At 42.4% G+C, this 23,661-nt stretch overlaps 1 protein-coding gene across 5 annotated transcripts in view; it reads left to right on the top strand.

Annotated features, from left to right (window-relative positions):
* Positions 1-20,810, top strand: part of LOC143290361 (V-type proton ATPase 116 kDa subunit a 1-like) — an 83,989-nt gene extending 63,179 nt beyond the window's left edge. For 4 of the 5 annotated variants that reach the window (XM_076599735.1, XM_076599736.1, XM_076599738.1 and 1 more), the window contains 4 exons: positions 4,880-4,990; positions 8,440-8,560; positions 10,239-10,410; positions 14,420-20,810. In XM_076599735.1, the coding sequence (XP_076455850.1) occupies positions 4,880-4,990; positions 8,440-8,560; positions 10,239-10,410; positions 14,420-14,513 (498 nt within the window). In that variant the 3' untranslated portion in view covers positions 14,514-20,810. Of the gene's footprint in view, positions 1-1,041; positions 1,069-4,879; positions 4,991-8,439; positions 8,561-10,238; positions 10,411-14,419 lie in introns of all 5 variants that reach the window. The other variant, XM_076599737.1, reaches the window with a different exon arrangement.
* Positions 20,811-23,661: the final 2,851 nt, after the last annotated feature.

The raw sequence follows: 23,661 nt of genomic DNA, 5'->3' as shown, positions 1-23,661 counted from the left end.
CACAGGACACTGACAGACATCACAGAAATCTGACATGTCTGTCCTTGTTACCATGTCATGACAGTGACGCAGGACACTGACACACATCACAGAAATGTGACGTGTCTGTCCTTGTTACCATGTCTTGACAGTGACACAGGACACTGACACGCATCACAGAAATCTGATGTGTCTGTCCTTGTTACCATGCCATGACAGTGACACAGGACACTGACACACATCACAGAAATCTGACCTGTCTGTCCTTGTTACCATGCCATGACAGTGACACAGGACACTGACAGACATCACAGAAGTCTGACCTGTCCTTGTTACCATGTCATGACAGTGACACAGGACACTGACACATCACAGAAGTCTGACCTGTCCTTGTTACCATGTCATGACAGTGACACAGGACACTGACAGACATCACAGAAATCTGACCTGTCCGTCCTTGTTACCATGCCATGACAGTGACACAGGACACTGACAGACATCACAGAAGTCTGACCTGTCCTTGTTACCATGTCATGACAGTGACACAGGACACTGACACATCACAGAAGTCTGACCTGTCCTTGTTACCATGTCATGACAGTGACACAGGACACTGACAGACATCACAGAAATCTGACCTGTCCGTCCTTGTTACCTAAGAGGAGCCTTTATTTTTATATGCTTTAACTCACTCAGTACGGCCAGTCCTCTCTTCTCCACTACACAGACCCCTCGGATGTCCAGCGGGTGTCTGAATGACCCAACCTTTAGCTTCTGTCATCAGAATTGTGGTATTCTTTGTCAACATTCACCTCTTCAGTATAAGAGCAATATTTTGATGATGGTAATTGGGGTCAAAGGCTGTTAACATCGTCTCTTTCGCAGTTCGTATGGAGAGAGTTGAATATCTCTCTCTTATTTCCCCCCCCCCCACCCCCCCCCCCCCCCCACCCCCCCATTCTTTCTATTTCTGTCTGTCCGTTCTCTTTCTCACTTGACTTGTGCACAGAAGTGAGTAATGTTCTTGGTAAGTGTCATCGGCATCTGACTTTATCCTGTCAGAAACGCTCAGTGAAGGAAGGAACTGGTGTACGTATTGTGGCTTTCAAATCGCTTTAAAAAAAAAAAAAAATTCATATTATGTGATATAGTTATGGGTGATGTTATTGAAATGAACTGGTGCTTTGTGGTGACTTTGGGCAGCTCATCTTGTGCATGTGCATGCTGCTTACAAAGGGGAATCAGCAACTAACGGAGTTTGATTTGTCAGGGTTTTTTTCTCCGCTTTTTTCCATGTGTATTTGGTAATGACAGCTCAGGATAATTCTGTATTGAATCATACTGCATTATCAGTTATGGTGAACAGGATACACTAAATTATTGAAGTTTTTCATTTAATTGTTGTTGTTTGGTTGTTGTTTTTTTATTTATGTCTGGTTTGTTGATTAATTTGGTACATGTTGGGTACTGTCCTGGAAAGCAGATTACACAGTGTTTTTTTGTTGTGTAACTGTCAGACTGCTGTGCGCTTTCCTGTTGCAGACTAACCACCTTGATTATTGTCACTTTTTCCCAAAATATGTATGTTCGAAACAAGGGAATGGTCTCCTCCCTGTCTTGCCTCAAACACATCTCTTGTGGAATCTGCCACATGGTGCACGTTTGTTTCTTTGTTGTTGGTTTTTGTAAAGGGGGTGAGGGGGGGGAGGAGAGTGTGTCACTGAGAAATATATTGTTGTCTTATTTTGGGATGTTTATGGTGTTCATGTATGCATTTATGTCATGCTGTTGAGATGCTTAGTAGATATTCCAGTATAGCATGTTTGTGTTGTTGTAAAAATTGTAACCATTAAAAAGGTCAGTTAATCATGCCCAGACAAACGCAGTGATGTTGTTAGCATCCTGTGGTGCTGAAAACTGTAGCCATTAAAAAGGTCAGTTAATTAAAAAGGTCAGTTAATCATGCCCAGACAAACGTAGTGATGTTGTTAGCATCCTGTGGTGCTGTAAAGTGTAGCAATTAAAAAGGTCAGTTAATTAAAAAGGTCAATAAATTAATTTAAAAGGTCAGTTAATCATCCCCAGACAAACACAGTGATGTTAGCATTCTGTGGGGCTGAAAACTGTAGCCATTAAAAAGGTCAGTTAATTAAAAAGGTCAGTTAATCATGCCCAGACAAACATAGTGATGTTGTTAATATTCTGTGGTGATGAAAAATGTAGCCATTAAAAAGGTCAGTTAATTTATAAATTTAAAAAAAAAAAAAAAAAGTCAGTTAATTAAAAAGGTCAGTTAATCATGCCCAGACAGACATACTGCTGTTGTTAACATCCTGTGGTGCTGTAAACTGTAGCCATTAAAAAGGTCAGTTAATTAAAAAGGTCAGTTAATTAAAAAGGTCTGTTGATCATGCCCAGACAGACATAGTGACGTTGTTAGCATCCTGTGGTGCTGAAAACTGTAGCCATTAAAAGGAAACAAGCATGCTTGCATGTTAGCATTATGATATATTAAAAACTGTAACTGTTGAAATAGTGATAATAATCTATGTGGTGTTAGCATTATGATATATTAAAAACTGTAACTATTGAAATAGTAATAATGATCTATGTGTTGTTAGCATGATGATATATTCAAAACTGTACCATTGAAATAGTAATAATAATCTATGTGTTGTTAGCATGATGATATATTCAAAACTGTACCATTGAAATAGTAATAATAATCTATGTGTTGTTAGCATTATGATATATTCAAAACTGTAACCATTGAAATGATAATGATATATGTATCATAGTCAGAAGTGTCCGACTAAAACCATCGGGACAGCAGAGGAGGCAAATGCTGTCCTGACTATCTGGGCCAGCATTTGATAACAGTGGAAAGATGTTGTCCACCCACCTGCACACACACACACATACACACACACAGACACACACACACACACACACACACATGTACACACATGTGTAACCATGTTACATGTGTGACCGAATGACTAACATTCAAACCACCTCTCAAGGTCTAGTGAAGGGGAAAAAGATAGTGGTGAATGTGGGATTTGAACCAGTGCACTGACGAGCGCAATAGCCGAGTGGTTAAAACATTGGACTTTCGATCGGAGGGTCCCGGGTTCGAATCATGGTGACGGCGCCTGGTGGGTAAAGGGTGGAGATTTTTTCGATCTCTTAGGTCAACATATGTGCAGACCTGCTAGTGCCTGAACCCCCCTCGTGTGTATACGCAAGCAGAAGATCAAATACGCACGTTAAAGATCCTGTAATCCATGTCAGCGTTCAGTGGGTTATGGAAACAAGAACATACCCCAGCATGCACACCCCCCGAAAGCGGAGTATGGCTGCCTACACAGCGGGGTAAAAACGGTCATACACGTAAAAGCCCACTCATGTGCATACGAGTGAACGTGGGAGTTGCAGCCCACGAACGCAGAAGAAGAGGAACCAGTGCACTCAGATTCTCTCACTTCCGTGGCAGACGTTATATCTCTGTGTCACAACACTTTTCAAAAGAAACCTGTCTTCATCATCATCATCAGTTTGACGTGGACAGTTCTGTGTCACAACTCCACCTTTCAAAAGAAACCTGTCTTCATCATCATCAGTTTGACGTGGACAGTTCTGTGTCACAACTCCACCTTTCAAAAGAAACCTGTCTTCATCATCATCATTAGTTTGGCGTGGACATACTTACAGACAGCTAGAACCAGTAAAACTGCAATCTTCTGCATCTTTCTCCAAGATGAACTTTGTGTCAACAGGTCATGGTGACACTGTGGTGAAGGGAGATCACCCATTAACTGTCCATGTGAACGGGTTTTTCACTGTGTTTGACACAGACATGGATTTCTCTTACTCACTTCTTTTTCTGTATGGCCTTTCGGGTCAGAAATAAGGGTGTGTTAGGAAACACATGCGTTAGTTGAATCACCATCAGAAATAAGGGTGTGTTAGGAAACACATGCATAAGTTGGATCACCATCAGAAATTAGGGTGTGTTAGGAAATACATGCATTAGTTGAATCACCATCAAAAATTAGGGTGTGTCAGAAATTAGGGTATGTTAGGAAATACATGCATAACTTGAATCACCATCAGAAATTTGGGTGTGTTAGGAAATACATGCATTAGTTGAATCACCATCAGAAATTAGGACGTGTTAGGAAATACATGCATAAGTTGAATCACCATCAGAAATTCGGGTGTGTTAGGAAATACATGCATAAGTTGAATCACCATCAGAAATTTGGGTGTGTTAGGAAATATATGCATAAGTTGAATCACCATCAGAAATTAGGATGTGTTAGGAAATACATGCATTAGTTGAATCACCATCAGAAATTAGGGTGTGTTAGGAAATACATGCATAAGTTGAATCACCATCAGAAATTCGGGTGTGTTAGGAAATACATACATAAGTTGAATCACCATCAAAAATTAGGATGTGTCAGGAAATACATGCATAAATTGAATCACCATTTTTTAAAGGGATCATTAGAATTTTAGTAAAATACTAACAAAGTTAGTTCCTGTATCAGCCTTCATATTCTGTGCTCACGTTTTGAACAGAAATTCATAGTGATAAATTACTTCTTTTTTTTTTTTTTTTTTTTTTTTTAAAGAAGTAGAAGTGGTTTTTTAACTTTGTTCTGAGTGTCAGACCTAAGACAGCATGTACCTGTGGTAGAAGTCAGACATGCCTTTGTGTGTAGACTCAGGCCCATGTGTTGCATGAAGTAGTGTTGCTGTTTAGAACATTTTGGTTCCAGTTTCTGACTGTGGTGTGTGTGTGTGTTTTTTTTTTCTTTTTCTGTCTTCCTTCTGTTCCCCTCCCCGTGTGGGTGGTCTGTTGTTGACGGGGGGCGTGGCGGTGTGCCTGCAGTTCAAACACCAGCCGCTGTCGGTGCAGAGTGGTGACCTCCTGACCCAGGACCAGGAGGTGGTGCACAATGACACCGGCCCTCACCTGCACCAGGAGGGGGAGGAGGAGGAGGTGAGTGTTGGGGGGGGGGGGGGGGGGGAGAGAGTTTGGGGGGTGTCTATGTCCATGTATGTCTGTGTTTTGTGTTGCTCTTTTGTGTTTTGTGTTACTCTTGGTCACAACAGATTTCTCTTCCCCAGAGAGAGCGTGCTGCCACAATGCAGCATCCCTTGTGTTTTTTTGTTTTTTTTTAATGCCTGCCAGTGGATTTGTCTTCCTGTCAAAGAGGGTTTGTTTTTTTTAATGCCTGCCAGTGGATGTGTCTTCCTCTTTGGGTTTTTTTAATGCCTGCCAGTGGATGTGTCTTCCTCTTGAGGTTTTTTTTAATGCCTGCCAGTGGATTTGTCTTCCTGTCAAAGAGGGTTTTTGTTAATGCCTGCCAGTGGATTTGTCTTCCTGTCAGAAAGGGTTTTTGTTAATGCCTGCCAGTGGATTTGTCTTCCTGTCAAAGAAGTTTTTTTATGCCTGCCAGTGGATTTGTCTTACTGTCAAATAGGTTGTTTTTTTTATGCCTGCCAGTGGATTTGTCTTCCTGTCAAAGAGGGTTTTTTATGCCTGCCAGTGGATTTGTCTTACTGTCAAATAGGTTGTTTTTTTATGCCTGCTAGTGGATTTGTCTTCCTGTTGAAGAGGTGTTTTTTAAAGGCCTGCCAGTGGATTTGTCTTCCTGTCAAAGAGGTTTTTTTTAAAGGCCTGCCAGTGGACGTGTCTACCTGTCAAAGAGGGTTTTTTTTATGCCTGCGAGTGGATTTGTCTTCCTGTGAAATAGGGTTTTTTTTATGCCTGCTAGTGGACTTGTCTTCCTGTCAAAGAGGTTTTTTTTTTATGCCTGCCAGTGGATTTGTCTTCCTGTCAAAGTGGATTTTTTTTAATGCCTGCCAGTGGATTTGCCTTACTGTCAAAGAGGGTTTTTTTTAATGCCTGCCAGTAGATATGTCTTCCTGTCAAAGAGGTGTTTTTTTTATGCCTGCCAGTGGATTTGTCTTCCTCTTGGGGTTTTTATGCCTGCCAGTGGATATGTCTTCCTGTCAGAGAGGGTTTTTTAATACCTGCCAGTGGATTTGTCTTCCTGTCAAAGGGTTTTTTTTAATGCCTGCCAGTGAATTTGTCTTCCTGTCAAAGAGGATTTTTCTATAGACTTTTGCTAGAGAGACAACATTTTTGTTGCCGTTGGTTCTCTTACCAGTGCTGAATACATGTGACGCACAGGTCTTCATGTTACTGTTTCCTTGAATGACCGGCGTGCCCATGGCCTGTCAGGGACTGGTGGAGGGGGAGACGATACTGCGCAGTGTGGGCTTGGATCCTGTGCTCTGACAGTCTCTCTCTTCCCAGGCCAACACGTTGCCACAGGCTCAACAGTCCACTGTGTCTTTTTTAAGAGATTAACTCACTCAGTACGGCCAGTCCTCTCTTCTCCTCTACACAGACCCCTCGGTCCAGTGGGTGTCTCTATGACCCAACCTTTAGCTTCCGTCGTCAGAATTGTGGTATTCTTTGTCAACATTCACCTCTTCAGTATAAGAGCGTTCCGCTTGCAATATTTTGATGATGGTAATTGGGGTGAAATGCTGTTAGCGTCGTCTCTTTCGCCGTTTGTATGGAGAGAGTTAACGGTTATGTTTTGTTACCACATTCATTTACGGTTTATTATTGTGTATCACACACTTAATTATAGCATGTAAAAAGACGTAAATCACAAATGCCAGTAAATGAATAGTAAATCCTGTTGTTGTTTTTCCAGTTGTTTGACTTATAAAAAGTTCATGATTGTGGAAATTAAGAAATGGTTTGCTCCATTTTGTGTAGGTGTTTAGCTTCAGCGAGGTATTTGTTAAATGCTTGTGTGATTGATTGTTCAGTTGACTTAAGGAAAGTGCCTGATGATTTGCTGCATTTTGTTCAGGTGTTTGACTTCAACATGTGCGGTGTATTTTGTTAAGGTGTTTGACTTCAACGAGGTGTGGTGTATTTTGTTCAGGTGTTTGACTTCAACATGTGCGGTGTATTTTGTTCAGGTGTTTGACTTCAACGAGGTGTGGTGTATTTTGTTCAGGTGTTTGACTTCAACGAGGTGTGGTGTATTTTGTCCAGGTGTTTGACTTCAGCGAGGTGTGGTGTATTTTGTTCAGGTGCTTGACTTCAACAAGGTGTGGTGTATTTTGGTTAGGTGTTTGACTTCAACGAGGTGTGGTATATTTTGTTCAGGTGTTTGACTTCAACGAGGTGTGGTGTATTTTGGTTTGGTGTTCGACTTCAACGAGGTGCGGTGTATTTTGTTCAGGTGTTTGACTTCAACGAGGTGTGGTGTATTTTGTCCAGGTGTTTGACTTCAACGAGGTGTGGTGTATTTTGGTTAGGTGTTTGACTTCAACGAGGTGTGGTGTATTTTGTTCAGGTGTTTGACTTCAACGAGGTGTGGTGTATTTTAGTTAGGTGTTTGACTTCAACGAGGTGTGGTGTATTTTCTTCAGGTGTTTGACTTCAACGAGGTGTGGTGTATTTTGTTCAGGTGTTTGACTTCAACGAGGTGTGGTGTATTTTGTTCAGGTGTTTGACATTAATGAGGTGTGGTGTATTTTGTTCAGGTGTTTGACTTCAGCGAGGTGTGGTGTATTTTGTTCAGGTGTTTGACTTCAACGAGGTGTGGTGCATTTTGTTCAGGTGTTTGATTTCAACGAGGTGTGGTGTATTTTGGTTAGGTGTTTGACTTCAACGAGGTGTGGTGTATTTTGGTTAGGTGTTTGACTTCAACGAGGTGTGGTGTATTTTGTTCAGGTGTTTGACTTCAACGAGGTGTGGTGTATTTTGGTTAGGTGTTTGACTTCAACGAGGTGTGGTGTATTTTGTTCAGGTGTTTGACTTCAACAAGGTGTGGTGTATTTTGTCCAGGTGTTTGACTTCAACGAGGTGCAGTGTATTTTGTTCAGGTGTTTGACTTCAACGAGGTGTGTTGTATTTTGTTCAGGTGTTTTACTTCAACAAGGTGTGGTGTATTTTGTCCAGGTGTTTGACTTCAATGAGGTGTGGTGTATTTTGTCTAGGTGTTTCACTTAACAAGGCGTGGTGTATTTTATCCAGGTGTTTGACTTCAGCGAGGTGTGGTGTATTTTGTCCAGGTGTTTGACTTCAACGAGGTGTGGTGTATTTTGGTTAGGTGTTTGACTTCAACAAGGTGTGGTGTATTTTATCCAGGTGTTTGACTTCAACAAGGTGTGGTGTATTTTGTCCAGGTGTTTGACTTCAACGAGGTGTGGTGTATTTTGTCCAGGTGTTTGACTTCAGCGAGGTGTGGTGTATTTTGTCCAGGTGTTTGACTTCAACGAGGTGTGGTGTATTTTGGTTAGGTGTTTGACTTCAACAAGGTGTGGTGTATTTTATCCAGGTGTTTGACTTCAACGAGGTGTGGTGTATTTTGTCCAGGTGTTTGACTTCAACGAGGTGTGGTGTATTTTGTCCAGGTGTTTGACTTCAGCGAGGTGTTTGTGCACCAAGTGATCCACACCATCGAGTTCTGTCTGGGGTGTATCTCGCACACTGCCTCCTACCTGCGACTCTGGGCCCTCAGTCTGGCACACGCACGTGAGTCTCTGGCTGGGGATGTGTGTGGGTGTGACTTATGTAGTGTCTTTGGCTGGGGATGGTGTGTGGGTGTGGCTTATGTAGAGTATCTAGCTGGCGAGTGTGTGGGTGTGACTTATGTAGTGTCTCTGGCTGGGGATGTGTGTGGATGTGGCTGATGTAGTGTCTCTGGCTGGGGATGTGTGTGGGTGTGGCTGATGTAGTGTCTCTGGCTCAGGAGTGTGTGGGTGTGGCTTATATAGTGTCTCTGGCTCAGGAGTGTGTGGGTGTGGCTTATATAGTGTCTCTGGCTGGGGAGTGTGTGGATGTGGCTGATGTAGTGTCTCTGGCTCAGGAGTGTGTGGGTGTGGCTTATATAGTGTCTCTGGCTGGGGAGTGTGTGGGTGTGACTTATGTAGTGTCTCTGGCTCAGGAGTGTGTGGGTGTGGCTTATATAGTGTCTCTGGCTCAGGAGTGTGTGGGTGTGGCTTATGTAGTGTCTTTGGCTGGGGATGGTGTGTGGGTGTGGCTTATGTAGAGTCTCTGGCTGGGGAGTGTGTGGGTGTGGCTTATGTAGTGTCTCTGGCTGGGGATGTGTGTGGGTGTGGCTGGTGTAGAGTCTCTGGCTGGGGATGTGTGTGGGTGTGGCTGATGTAGTGTCTCTGGCTGGGGATGTGTGTGGGTGTGGTTTATGTAGTGTCTCTGGCTGGGGAGTGTGTGGGTGTGGCTTATGTAGTGTCTCTGGCTGGGGAGTGTGTGGGTGTGGCTTATGTAGAGTCTCTGGCTGGGGAGTGTGTGGGTGTGGTTTATGTAGTGTCTCTGGCTGGGGATGTGTGTGGGTGTGGCTGATGTAGTGTCTCTGGCTGGGGATGTGTGTGGGTGTGGTTTGTGTAGTGTCTCTGGCTGGGGAGTGTGTGGGTGTGGGTGTGGCTTATGTAGTGTCTCTGGCTGGGGATGTGTGTGGGTGTGGCTGACGTAGTGTCTCTGGCTGGGGATGTGTGTGTGTGTGGTTTATGTAGTGTCTCTGGCTGGGGTGTTTGTGGGTGTGGGTGTGGCTTATGTTGTGTATCTGGCTGGGGACGTGTGTGGGTGTGGCTTATGTTGAATCTCTGGATGGGGATGGTGTGTGGGTGTGGCTTATGTTGAATCTCTGGATGGGGATGGTGTGTGGGTGTGGCTTATGTAGAGTCTCTGGATGGGCATGTATGTGGGTGTGGCTGGTGTAGAGTCTCTGGATGGGCATGTGTGTGGGTGTGGCTGATGTAGTCTCTGGATGGGGATGGTGTGTGGGTGTGGCTTATGTTGAGTCTCTGGAAGGGGATGGTGTGTGGGTGTGGCTTATGTAGAGTCTCTGGATTGGGATGGTGTGTGGGTGTGGCTTATGTTGAGTCTCTGGATGGGGATGACATGATGATCATTGTTGATGTCATTGTGTGTGGGTGTGGCTGTATGATGACATGATGATCATTGTTGATGTCATTGTGTGTGTGTGTGTGGGGGGGGGGGGCGCTGTATGATGACATGATGATCATTGTTGATGTCATTGTGTGTGGGTGTGGCTGTATGATGACATGATGATCATTGTTGATGTCATTGTGTGTGGGTGTGGCTGTATGATGACATGATGATCATTGTTGATGTCATTGTGTGTGGGTGTGGCTGTATGATGATCATTGTTGATGTCATTGTGTGTTCACAGAGCTGTCGGAGGTACTGTGGTCGATGGTGCTAAGGAACGGGTTCCGCATTCAGAGTGTGGGGGGCGCTGTACTGCTGGTGTTTGTCTTCATGTTCTGGGCGTGTCTGACCATCGCTGTCCTCGTTCTGATGGAGGGGCTGTCTGCCTTCCTGCACGCCCTGCGTCTGCACTGGTCAGTGTGGGGGTGGGGGGTGTTGTGGTGTGTGTGTGTGTGTGATATGACTGGTTTGAATTACCTTGTAGCTGTGATTGTTTGTCTTGACGAGTGCTTTGAATTACCTTATAGGTGTCATTGTGTGTCTTGACGAGTGCTTTGAATTACCTTTTAGGTGTCATTGTGTGTCTTGACGAGTGCTTTGAATTACCTTCTAGGTGTCATTGTGTGTCTTGACGAGTGCTTTGAATTACCTTCTAGGTGTCATTGTGTGTCTTGACGAGTGCTTTGAATTACCTTTTAGGTGTCATTGTGTGTCTTGACGAGTGCTTTGAATTACCTTTTAGGTGTCATTGTGTGTCTTGACGAGTGCTTTGAATTACCTTTTAGGTGTCATTGTGTGTCTTGACGAGTGCTTTGAATTACCTTTTAGGTGTCATTGTGTGTCTTGACGAGTGCTTTGAATTACCTTTTAGGTGTCATTGTGTGTCTTGACGAGTGCTTTGAATTACCTTTTAGGTGTCATTGTGTGTCTTGACGAGTGCTTTGAATTACCCAGTCACATGTTTCCCCCTTGTTATTCTGTGTCTGTGCTTGTCACACTTGACTGCCTGACCTGTCTGTACATGGTGAAAGATGTCTGTTACCTGACCTGTCTGTACATGGTGAAAGATGTCTGTTATCTGACTGCCTGACCTGTCTGTACATGGTGAAAGATGTCTGTTATCTGACCTGTCTGTACATGGTGAAAGATGTCTGTTACCTGACCTGTCTATACATGGTGAAAGATGTCTGTTACCTGACCTGTCTATACATGGTGAAAGATGTCTGTTATCTGACCTGTCTATACATGGTGAAAGATGTCTGTTATCTGACCTGTCTGTACATGGTGAAAGATGTCTGTTACCTGACCTGTCTATGCATGGTGAAAGATGTCTGTTACCTGACCTGTCTATACATGGTGAAAGATGTCTGTTATCTGACTGTCTGACCTGTCTGTACATGGTGAAAGATGTCTGTTACCTGACCTGTCTGTACATGGTGAAAGATGTCTGTTACCTGACTGCCTGACCTGTCTATACATGGTGAAAGATGTCTGTTACCTGACCTGTCTATACATGGTGAAAGATGTCTGTTACCTGACCTGTCTATACATGGTGAAAGATGTCTGTTACCTGACCTGTCTATACATGGTGAAAGATGTCTGTTATCTGACCTGTCTGTACATGGTGAAAGATGTCTGTTACCTGACCTGTCTATACATGGTGAAAGATGTCTGTTATCTGACCTGTCTATACATGGTGAAAGATGTCTGTTACCTGACCTGTCTATACATGGTGAAAGATGTCTGTTACCTGACCTGTCTATACATGGTGAAAGATGTCTGTTACCTGACCTGTCTATACATGGTGAAAGATGTCTGTTACCTGACTGCCTGACCTGTCTATACATGGTGAAAGATGTCTGTTATCTGACCTGTCTATACATGGTGAAAGATGTCTGTTACCTGACCTGTCTATACATGGTGAAAGATGTCTGTTATCTGACTGCCTGACCTGTCTATACATGGTGAAAGATGTCTGTTACCTGACCTGTCTATACATGGTGAAAGATGTCTGTTACCTGACCTGTCTATACATGGTGAAAGATGTCTGTTACCTGACCTGTCTATACATAGTGAAAGATGTCTGTTACCTGACCTGTCTATACATGGTGAAAGATGTCTGTTACCTGACCTGTCTGACCTGTCTGTACATGGTGAAAGATGTCTGTTACCTGACCTGTCTATACATGGTGAAAGATGTCTGTTACCTGACCTGTCTGTACATGGTGAAAGATGTCTGTTACCTGACCTGTCTATACATGGTGAAAGATGTCTGTTACCTGACCTGTCTATACATGGTGAAAGATGTCTGTTATCTGACTGCCTGACCTGTCTGTACATGGTGAAAGATGTCTGTTACCTGACCTGTCTATACATGGTGAAAGATGTCTGTTACCTGACCTGTCTATACATGGTGAAAGATGTCTGTTACCTGACCTGTCTATACATGGTGAAAGATGTCTGTTACCTGACCTGTCTATACATGGTGAAAGATGTCTGTTATCTGACCTGTCTATACATGGTGAAAGATGTCTGTTATCTGACCTGTCTGTACATGGTGAAAGATGTCTGTTATCTGACCTGTCTATACATGGTGAAAGATGTCTGTTATCTGACTGCCTGACCTGTCTGTACATGGTGAAAGATGTCTGTTACCTGACCTGTCTATACATGGTGAAAGATGTCTGTTATCTGACTGTCTGACCTGTCTGTACATGGTGAAAGATGTCTGTTACCTGACCTGTCTGTACATGGTGAAAGATGTCTGTTATCTGACCTGTCTGTACATGGTGAAAGATGTCTGTTATCTGACTGTCTGACCTGTCTGTACATGGTGAAAGATGTCTGTTACCTGACCTGTCTGTACATGGTGAAAGATGTCTGTTACCTGACCTGTCTATACATGGTGAAAGATGTCTGTTACCTGACTGCCTGACCTGTCTATACATGGTGAAAGATGTCTGTTACCTGACCTGTCTATACATGGTGAAAGATGTCTGTTACCTGACCTGTCTATACATGGTGAAAGATGTCTGTTATCTGACTGTCTGACCTGTCTGTACATGGTGAAAGATGTCTGTTACCTGACCTGTCTATACATGGTGAAAGATGTCTGTTACCTGACCTGTCTATACATGGTGAAAGATGTCTGTTATCTGACCTGTCTATACATGGTGAAAGATGTCTGTTATCTGACCTGTCTATACATGGTGAAAGATGTCTGTTATCTGACCTGTCTATACATGGTGAAAGATGTCTGTTATCTGACCTGTCTATACATGGTGAAAGATATCTGTTATCTGACTGCCTGACCTGTCTGTACATGGTGAAAGATGTCTGTTACCTGACCTGTCTATACATGGTGAAAGATTGAAAGATATCTGTTATCTGACTGACCTGTCTATACATGGTGAAAGATGTCTGTTACCTGACCTGTCTATACATGGTGAAAGATGTCTGTTATCTGACTGACCTGTCTATACATGGTGAAAGATGTCTGTTACCTGACCTGTCTATACATGGTGAAAGATGTCTGTTACCTGACCTGTCTATACATGGTGAAAGATGTCTGTTATCTGACCTGTCTATACATGGTGAAAGATGTCTGTTATCTGACTGCCTGACCTGTCTATACATGGTGAAAGATGTCTGTTACCTGACCTGTCTATACATGGTGAAAGATGTCTGTTATCTGACCTGTCTGTACATGGTGAAAGATGTCTGTTATCTGACCTGTCTATACATGGTGAAAGATGTCTGTTACCTGACCTGTCTATACATGGTGAAAGATGTCTGTTACCTGACCTGTCTATACATGGTGAAAGATGTCTGTTATCTGACTGCCTGACCTGTCTGTACATGGTGAAAGATGTCTGTTACCTGACTGCCTGACCTGTCTATACATGGTGAAAGATGTCTGTTACCTGACCTGTCTGTACATGGTGAAAGATGTCTGTTATCTGACCTGTCTGTACATGGTGAAAGATGTCTGTTACCTGACCTGTCTGTACATGGTGAAAGATGTCTGTTATCTGACCTGTCTATACATGGTGAAAGATGTCTGTTACCTGACCTGTCTATACATGGTGAAAGATGTCTGTTACCTGACTGCCTGACCTGTCTATACATGGTGAAAGATGTCTGTTATCTGACCTGTCTATACATGGTGAAAGATGTCTGTTATCTGACCTGTCTATACATGGTGAAAGATGTCTGTTATCTGACCTGTCTATACATGGTGAAAGATGTCTGTTATCTGACCTGTCTATACATGGTGAAAGATGTCTGTTATCTGACTGCCTGACCTGTCTATACATGGTGAAAGATGTCTGTTATCTGACCTGTCTGTACATGGTGAAAGATATCTGTTACCTGACTGTCTGACCTGTCTATACATGGTGAAAGATGCCTTTTGCCTTGCAGGGTGGAGTTCCAGTCCAAATTCTACAGTGGCGCCGGCTACAAGTTCCAGCCGTTCTGCTTTGATCAGATGTTGGAGCACAGCGCTGATGACTAGACGCTGGGCCGGAGGTCAGGAGACCGGGGAACCTGCTGACAGTGATCTCCCCCTGCCCTCAGTGACGTCGCCAGTGTCCGGCTTTCACTGCTCTCTGCCTACCTACCCCATCAACCTCCAGCAGTTCTCTGTATCAACAGCTAATGTCACCCCTCGAGCAGTTGTTATCTGTATCCACAGCGAATGTCACCCCTCTAGTGGTTATCTGTATCCACAGCTAATGTCACCCCCTCCAGCAGTTCTCTGTATCCACAGCTAATGTCACCCCTCCAGTAGTTATCTGTAGCCACAGCTAATGTCACCCCTTCAGTGGTTCTCTGTATCCACAGCTAATGTCACCCCTCCAGTAGTTATCTGTATCCACAGCTAATGTCACCCCTTCCAGCAGTTCTCTGTATCCATAGCTAATGTCACCCCTTCAGTGGTTCTCTGTATCCACAGCTAATGTCACCCCTCCAGTAGTTATCTGTAGCCACAGCTAATGTCACCCCTCCAGTGGTTCTCTGTAACCACAGCTAATGTCACCCCTCCAGTAGTTATCTGTAGCCACAGCTAATGTCACCCCTCCAGCAGTTATCTGTAGCCACAGCTAATGTCACCCCTCCAGTAGTTATCTGTAGCTACAGCTAATGTCACCCCTTCCAGCAGTTCTCTGTATCCATAGCTAATGTCACCCCTTCAGTGGTTCTCTGTATCCACAGCTAATGTCACCCCTCCAGTAGTTATCTGTAGCCACAGCTAATGTCACCCCTCCAGTAGTTATCTGTATCCACAGCTAATGTCACCCCTCCAGTAGTTATCTGTAGCCACAGCTAATGTCACCCCTCCAGTAGTTATCTGTAGCCACAGCTAATGTCACCCCTCCAGTAGTTATCTGTATCCACAGCTAATGTCACCCCTCCAGCAGTGGTTATCTGTATCCACAGCGAATGTCACCCCTCCAGTGGTTCTCTGTAACCACAGCTAATGTCACCCCTTCCAGTAGTTATCTGTATCCACAGCTAATGTCACCCCTCCAGTAGTTATCTGTAGCCACAGCTAATGTCACCCCTCCAGTAGTTATCTGTAACCACAGCTAATGTCACCCCTTCCAGCAGTTCTCTGTATCCACAGCTAATGTCACCCTTCCATTAGTTCTCTGTATCCACAGCTAATGTCACCCCTCCAGTAGTTATCTGTAGCCACAGCTAATGTCACCCCTCCAGTAGTTATCTGTAACCACAGCTAATGTCACCCCTTCCAGCAGTTCTCTGTATCCACAGCTAATGTCACCCTTCCATTAGTTCTCTGTATCCACAGCTAATGTCACCCCTCCAGTAGTTATCTGTAGCCACAGCTAATGTCACCCCTCCAGTAGTTATCTGTAACCACAGCTAATGTCACCCCTTCCAGCAGTTCTCTGTATCCACAGCTAATGTCACCCTTCCATTAGTTCTCTGTATCCACAGCTAATGTCACCCCTCCAGTAGTTATCTGTAGCCACAGCTAATGTCACCCCTCCAGCAGTTATCTGTAGCCACAGCTAATGTCACCCCTCCAGTAGTTATCTGTAGCTACAGCTAATGTCACCCCTCCAGTAGTTATCTGTAGCCACAGCTAATGTCACCCCTCCAGTAGTTATCTGTAGCCACAGCTAATGTCACCCCTCCAGTAGTTATCTGTAGCCACAGCTAATGTCACCTTTGTTGGCTGTCGCATGTCCCAGCTGTTTCCCGGGGACGATAGTTAGTGTACAGAACTGCTTCCCTTTCTGTTGGGGTGGCGTCACCATTCATGTGGAGTACGTCCAGTGGTAAAGTATAGGAAGGTAATACATGGGTCGTTTGAAGTCGAAGAAGTATTTATTTTGGACTTGCATCTGTGTGCGTGCGTGTTTATGTGTGTGAATTTTGAAGTAGTCAAGGTGATCCTAGAATGATGACCCCTCACTTTTCACCGAGACATTTCGTACTAAGAGAAGGGCTGTCTATCCTTCCAGGACAGCATCTAACAATGATAATGATAATGATGTACATTGGTAATACGCCCTTTCTAAACTGATAATGATGTCCATTGGTATAGCGCCCTTTCTAAACTGATAATGATCTACATTGGTATAGCCCCTTTCTAAACTGATAGTGATGTATATTGGTATAGCACCCTTTCTCTCTGAGAGCTCCTGGCCAGAACGATCTCCATTCGTCTGAACATCCTGCCACAGTGTCGACACACTGGGTCTTTGTGTTGAAGGTGTTGGAGAGCACCGTGTTCACTGACAGGTCCAACAGTTCAGTCTCTTGTGACGCTCATCACAGTTGTGATCTCTTGCAAGTTAACAGTTGATATCATGTATCTCCCTGGTCCAGTAGTTAGTTAACACGCTCAGTGTGTATCTCCCTGGTCCAGTAGTTAGTTAACACACTCAATGTGTGTCTTCCTAGTCCTAGAACTGGCTCATGGTGGGCGCTCCATGTAAAGTGGAAATGCTCAAGTCGTCATGTCAAGCTTTTAGCATGCTTGTAACACATAAATATTGCATGCATGCACACATGTGCGCCACACACGCTCGCGAGCACACACACACACAGTCTTGGAAGGGCTAACCCTTTTTTTTCTGTGTGTTAGATAGAGACTGTTTTCTTATTCTCCACATAAAAATCTGGATGTCTATGATGACTAGACATTGTGTATGCATGTTTGTAGAGATTGTAGCAGTGGTGATTTCACAGTCAACAAAACGGGCAGAAATGAAGACATTGAGGCAACAGTCTCCTCAGTCACTTCGAGAGAAATGATCAACAAAAGGAAAACTGCATTTTTTTTTTAATGCAGCAATGGGTTGGATTTAAAAAAGAAGATATGTTTTGAATGACCTTGGTTTTCTTCATATGGCCGTTTGCCAATTTGTTTTTTGTTTTTACATTGTACGCTTGATGATTGGTTGTTCTATGTTGAATGGTGTGTTATTCCTTTGGGTGCAATGTTGGGAGATGTTATATGCGTTTTATTTAAGAGAACAGGCTCGATTTGTTTGGTTGTTCTTTATATGACTTCTGTGTTAATATGGTTGGATGTTCGGTATTATCTAGACCATATCACTGTTGAACTTTTGACATTGATATGACCTTGGCATTGAAATGACCTTGTACAATAGGGAAACTAAGACAAGACATGAGTATTTCGTGTTGGTTCTGTCCTTGAACTCTTTTTTCTTCTTCACTATCGTTTTCCATGGATTGCTTATTGCAGGTATCTTGTTACTTTTAGGGAAAGAAAAAAGGGAGAATTTGTTCCCACTGGAAGTTGCTTTGTTGTGTGGAGTGGATGAATTACCGTTGAACTGATGAACAGTTTGCAGTGTAGGATATCAGCGACGGCAGTGTTGTAGCGTGGGAGAAAGAAAGATATAGCAGAAAACTTTTGAAGATTACAACTAAGTTGAGCTGGGTGTCAGGTGTAGTGTGCAGTTCCTTTGTGGTGTCAAATGAAAAGTTTCAAATCCAGTTTGTAAACATAGTTGGAATAATGCTCATCTATCTGTTGACATGTGTTGTTTGTCCATGTACATAAATAACTGATTATAATGACACATGTAGTACCTTCAACAAGGGACATTGGTACTAAACTTGTGTAATATACATCTGGGAGTATAACCATCTCCATATAGTAATGAATACTGTGGGTTTCATCTTGGTAAGTCTGGGACATTACTGATTCCATATAGTTATAAATACTGTAGGTTTGATCTTCATAAGTATGGGACATTACTGATTCCATATAGTTATAAATACTGTAGGTTTGGTCTTCATAAGTCTGGGATATTACTGATTCCATATAGTTATGAATACTGTGGGTTTGATCTTCATAAGTCTGGGACATTACTGATTCCATAGAGTTATAAATACTGTGGGTTTGGTCTTCATAAGTCGGGGATGTTACTGATTCCATATAGTTATAAATACTGTAGGTTTGGTCTTCATAAGTCTGGGATGTTACTGATTCCATATAGTTATAAATACTGTGGGTTTGGTCTTCATAAGTCTAGGACGTTACTGATTCCATATAGTTATAAATACTGTAGGTTTGGTCTTCATAAGTCTGGGATGTTACCGATTCCATATAGTTATAAATACTGTGGGTTTGGTCTTCATAAGTCTGGGACGTTACTGATTCCATATAGTTATAAATACTGTGGGTTTGGTCTTCATAAGTCTGGGACGTTACTGATTCCATATAGTTATAAATACTGTGGGTTTGGTCTTCATAAGTCTGGGATGTTACTGATTCCATATAGTTATAAATACTGTGGGTTTGGTCTTCATAAGTCTGGGATGTTACTGATTCCATATAGTTATAAATACTGTAGGTTTGGTCTTCATAAGTCTGGGATGTTACTGATTCCATATAGTTATAAATACTGTGGGTTTGGTCTTCATAAGTCTGGGATGTTACTGATTCCATATAGTTATAAATACTGTGGGTTTGGTCTTCGTAAGTCTGCGGATGTTACTGATTCCATATAGTTATAAATACTGTGGGTTTGGTCTTCATAAGTCTGGGATGTTACTGATTCCATATAATTACTGTGGGTTTGGTCTTCATAAGTCTGGGATGTTACTGATTCCATATAATTACTGTGGGTTTGGTCTTCATAAGTCTGGTATGTTACTGATTCCATATAGTTATAAATACTGTAGGTTTGGTCTTCATAAGTCTGGGATGTTACTGATTCCATATAGTTATAAATACTGTGGGTTTGGTCTTCGTAAGTCTGGGACGTTACTGATTCCATATAGTTATAAATACTGTGGGTTTGGTCTTCATAAGTCTGGGACGTTACTGATTCCATATAGTTATAAATACTGTAGGTTTGGTCTTCAGAAGCCTGGGACGTTACTGATTCCATATAGTTATAAATACTGTAGGTTTGGTCTTCAGAAGTCTGGGACGTTACTGACAAGCTGCTGATTTCACTGCCAGGTACTGTGTGTTGATGGTGCATGCACACACACACACACACACACACACACACACACACACACACACACACACACACTTGCTCACTCACTCAGTCACTCACAATTACAGTGAAATCAGAAAGTGGATTGTATATGGAGCTGGTAAGTTACAGTGAATTTGGTTTCACTTTTCTCTCATGGACGATGTAAAAGCAAACAACTAAAGAAGCTGTGCAATACCATATATACATAAATACATACATACATATGTACATGCATACATACATACCTACATCAGTGGTCATGGAGAAGAAACACTGGTCAACAAATCATTAAACACTGTTCCACAAAATATCAAAACGCCCAACAATACAACACATTGGAAATTGTCAGAATTGATGTTGATTTGGTATGTAATGTGTTCACCCCCATCAATGATTCTCAGGTGTTGATGTGATGGAAATCAAACTAATTTTGATTTGGTGAACGTGGCATGTAGACAGTGAAATATATCAATGAGCTTCAATAGTAACAGCAATGCCTGCTTCAGTTTTTGTCCTTTGTGAAAGTACTCAGTCTACACCTGTTTGTATATTGATTTTAAAATGACTGTCTTGTTCAGATTTTTGCTTTGCATGCAAATTCTTATTCATCTAACAGGTCTGCTTTGGATGTGTCAGATGGTAGGATGTTTGCCTAATTATCTGTCGACCATATCCTTACATTGCAGTTCAGAGCACGTTTTCCGAATTATCCGTGGACCTTGTCCTTACATAACATGTCAAAAGACAATTCCCCTGCCCACATTGACAGACTTCAGTGAAGGATTTCTCGGTGTGGTTATCGTGCATTGCGTTCTATCTGTTACTTTCTTTTTGTTGCTGTTGTCATTTTTATCTTCTCCATGATTTGCTCAATGCCCTAGCAAATCATGTCATTCAAAGATACTTTTGAGCTGACTTCAACTATCAAAGGGTAGGATGTCTCTTAGGCATGTGTGTGAACAGTTAACTCACTCAGTACGGCCAGTCCTCTCTTCTCCTCTACACAGACCCCTCGGATGTCCAGTGGGTGTCTCAATGACCCAACCTTTAGCTTCCGTCGTCAGAATTGTGGTATTCTTTGTCAACATTCACCTCTTCAGTATAAGAGCGTTCCGCTTGCAATATTTTGATGATGGTAACGTCGTCTCTTTCGCCGTTCGTATGGAAAGAGTTAATGACTAATGAGTGTTGTGATGTTGGTGTATTAGTGTTGAGCATAGCCAGTGGTGTTTTTGTTGTGGACTTAGCTATTGCACTGTTGTTGTTCAGGAACAATCTCATTACTTTGTCATGAAAATAAAGTCTTGTTGAAGTCAGTTGAGTTCTTATTTGTTTGTTTGCAAGAATGTGTCGATGATTGAAATATCTGACAAACTGTTACAAACCTTGCTAATTAAAAAAAAAAAAATATATATATATATATATATATACACACACACACATATATATACACATTATGTGTCTCTGTGTGTGTGTGTGTGCACGTGTGTTCTGTGACAGGACTTTGAACCATCGATACACTGACTGCCAGCATCCCACAGTCATTAATACACTGCACAAATGGAAACTGTTAACACTACAGTTAAGATCTTTTTTTCTTCTTCTTCTTTTTTTTTTTCTTTTTGTTCGTTTGTCATGAAAAAAAACATGAACACTTGTTAGGGAACACTTTTCTCTGTTCATTCGTTTCACAAGCAGACAGTCTCATCTTATCAGTTTCCATTTTCTTGTTCACACTGTGGTGCCAGTTTATAATTCAGTTCACCCAGATCTGTATGTGCCATGCGACGATGATAAAAAAAACAATGGCGTGATTTTTTAAAAGAAAATAAATCCTCAAGGCTGATAGCATTGACAAGCAGAAGCATACCTGATACATGAATGCCAAATTGTGTCCCGAAGTATAACTGCTGCACAGCAATCAGACAGTCTGTTCTACTAATCTGCACAGTTAGTTGCCGCTGTGGGCTGCCTGCTCTGTTAAACTTAGTGGAGTGATGGCCGAGAGGTAACGCGTCCGCCTAGGAAGCAAGAGAGAATCTGAGCGCGCTGGTTCGAATCACGGCTCAGCCGCCGATATTTTCTCCCCCTCCACTAGACCTTGAGTGGTGGTCTGGACGCTAGTCATTCGGATGAGACGATAAACCGAGGTCCCGTGTGCAGCATGCACTTAGCGCACGTAAAAGAACCCACGGCAACAAAAGGGTTGTTCCTGGCAAAATTCTGTAGAAAAATCCACTTCGATAGGAAAAACAAATAAAACTGCACGCAGGAAAAAATACCAAAAAAATGGGTGGTGCTGTAGTACAGCGACGTGCTGTCCCAGGGGAGAGCAACCTGAATTTCACGCAGAGAAATCTGTTGTGGTAAAAAGAAATACAAATACAAATACAAACTGCACTGAATCAAACTGCAGTGTATGAGAAGTCCATGATGACTCCAAACGGGATTATGCATGAAGTGATCAAAAGCTCACAAAATATTAAGTTTGGCAATAGGTCTCTCTCTCTCTCTCTCTCTCTCTATATATATATATATATATATATATATACATAAATATATATCTATGTGTGTGTGTGTGTGTGTGTTTGTTCCTGTATCGAAGCAGTTCCATAGTCTGTTGGTCTATCACTGTATGGTACGGTACCATTGTGTTGGTAGCATTGGATCAGTATATTGTTGAACCAGTGACTGTTGGCCATACCCCCCTCCCCAACCTCTGACCCCAAAAGCATTTCTTCGCATTATTCAAGGTTAAACAGCAACGCTATACTTTTGAGGATAAACATTTAAAAATCTGTACAGCATCCCATTGTGACCTTGAATGTTGGTCCAGCCAAGGTCAATCGTAATGCTCTCCTATGTTGTGAAACAAATTTTGTTGGCATCTTTTTTTTTTGAACAAAGCACAATAATAAAATTATTACCTTTAGTCAAGGACACAAGTAACTCCAGCATAAATTTCGTTAGAGTCGAACCTACACGTTTCAGTGTCACTGTTCTCAATGCACAATGGAATAGTATTCAAATCTACATGTCTCAAGGTCACCTTTCTCAATGCACAATGGAATAGTATTCAAATCTACATGTCTCAAGGTCGCTGTTCTCAATGCACAATGGAACAGTATTCAAATCTACATGTCTCAAGGTCACCTTTCTCAATGCACAATGGAATAGTATTCAAATCTACATGTCTCAAGGTCACCTTTCTCAATGTACAATGGAATAGTATTCAAATCTACATGTCTCAAGGTCACCGTTCTCAATGCACAATGAAATAGTATTCAAATCTACATGTCTCAAGGTCACCTTTCTCAATGCACAATGGAATAGTATTCAAATCTACATGTCTCAAGGTCACCTTTCTCAATGCACAATGGAATAGTATTCAAATCTACATGTCTCAAGGTCACCTTTCTCAATGCACAATGGAATAGTATTCAAATCTACATGTCTCAAGGTCACCTTTCTCAATGCACAGTGGAATAGTATTCAAATCTACATGTCTCAAGGTCACCTTTCTCAATGCACAATGGAATAGTATTCAAATCTACATGTCTCAAGGTCACCTTTCTCAATGCACAATGGAATAGTATTCAAATCTACATGTCTCAAGGTCGCTGTTCTCAATGCACAATGCAATAGTATTCAAATCTACATGTCTCAAGGTCACTGTTCTCAATGTACAATGGAATAGTATTCAAATCTACATGTCTCAAGGTCGCTGTTCTCAATGCACAATGGAATAGTATTCAAATCTACATGCCTCAAGGTCGCTGTTCTCAATGCACAATGGAATAGTATTCAAATCTACATGTCTCAAGGTCACTGTTCTCAATGCACAATGGAATAGTATTCAAATCTACATGTCTCAAGGTCACTGCTCTCATTGCACAATGAAATAGTTAACCAATATGCAACAAATTCCTCCCCTAAAACAAATTCAAGATGGACACACAGGCACAGATTCAAGAGACCATTCAACAGGGCGACTGGGCTACCTCTATTGATCTGAAAGATGCTTATTTTCGTATCCTCATTCATCCAGTGTCTCGTCGGTACCTGAGGTTCGTGTGGAGGGACAAGGTGTTTCAGTTCTCGGCCCTCCCATTTGGTCTGTCCCTTACCCCTTTCCTGTTTACCAAGGTGGTGCGGGAATTGGTGTCC

This window comes from Babylonia areolata, chromosome 15, assembly GCF_041734735.1.
Source record: "Babylonia areolata isolate BAREFJ2019XMU chromosome 15, ASM4173473v1, whole genome shotgun sequence".
NCBI lineage: Eukaryota > Metazoa > Mollusca > Gastropoda > Neogastropoda > Buccinidae > Babylonia > Babylonia areolata.
This window is presented reverse-complemented; position numbering and strand designations above follow the sequence as displayed.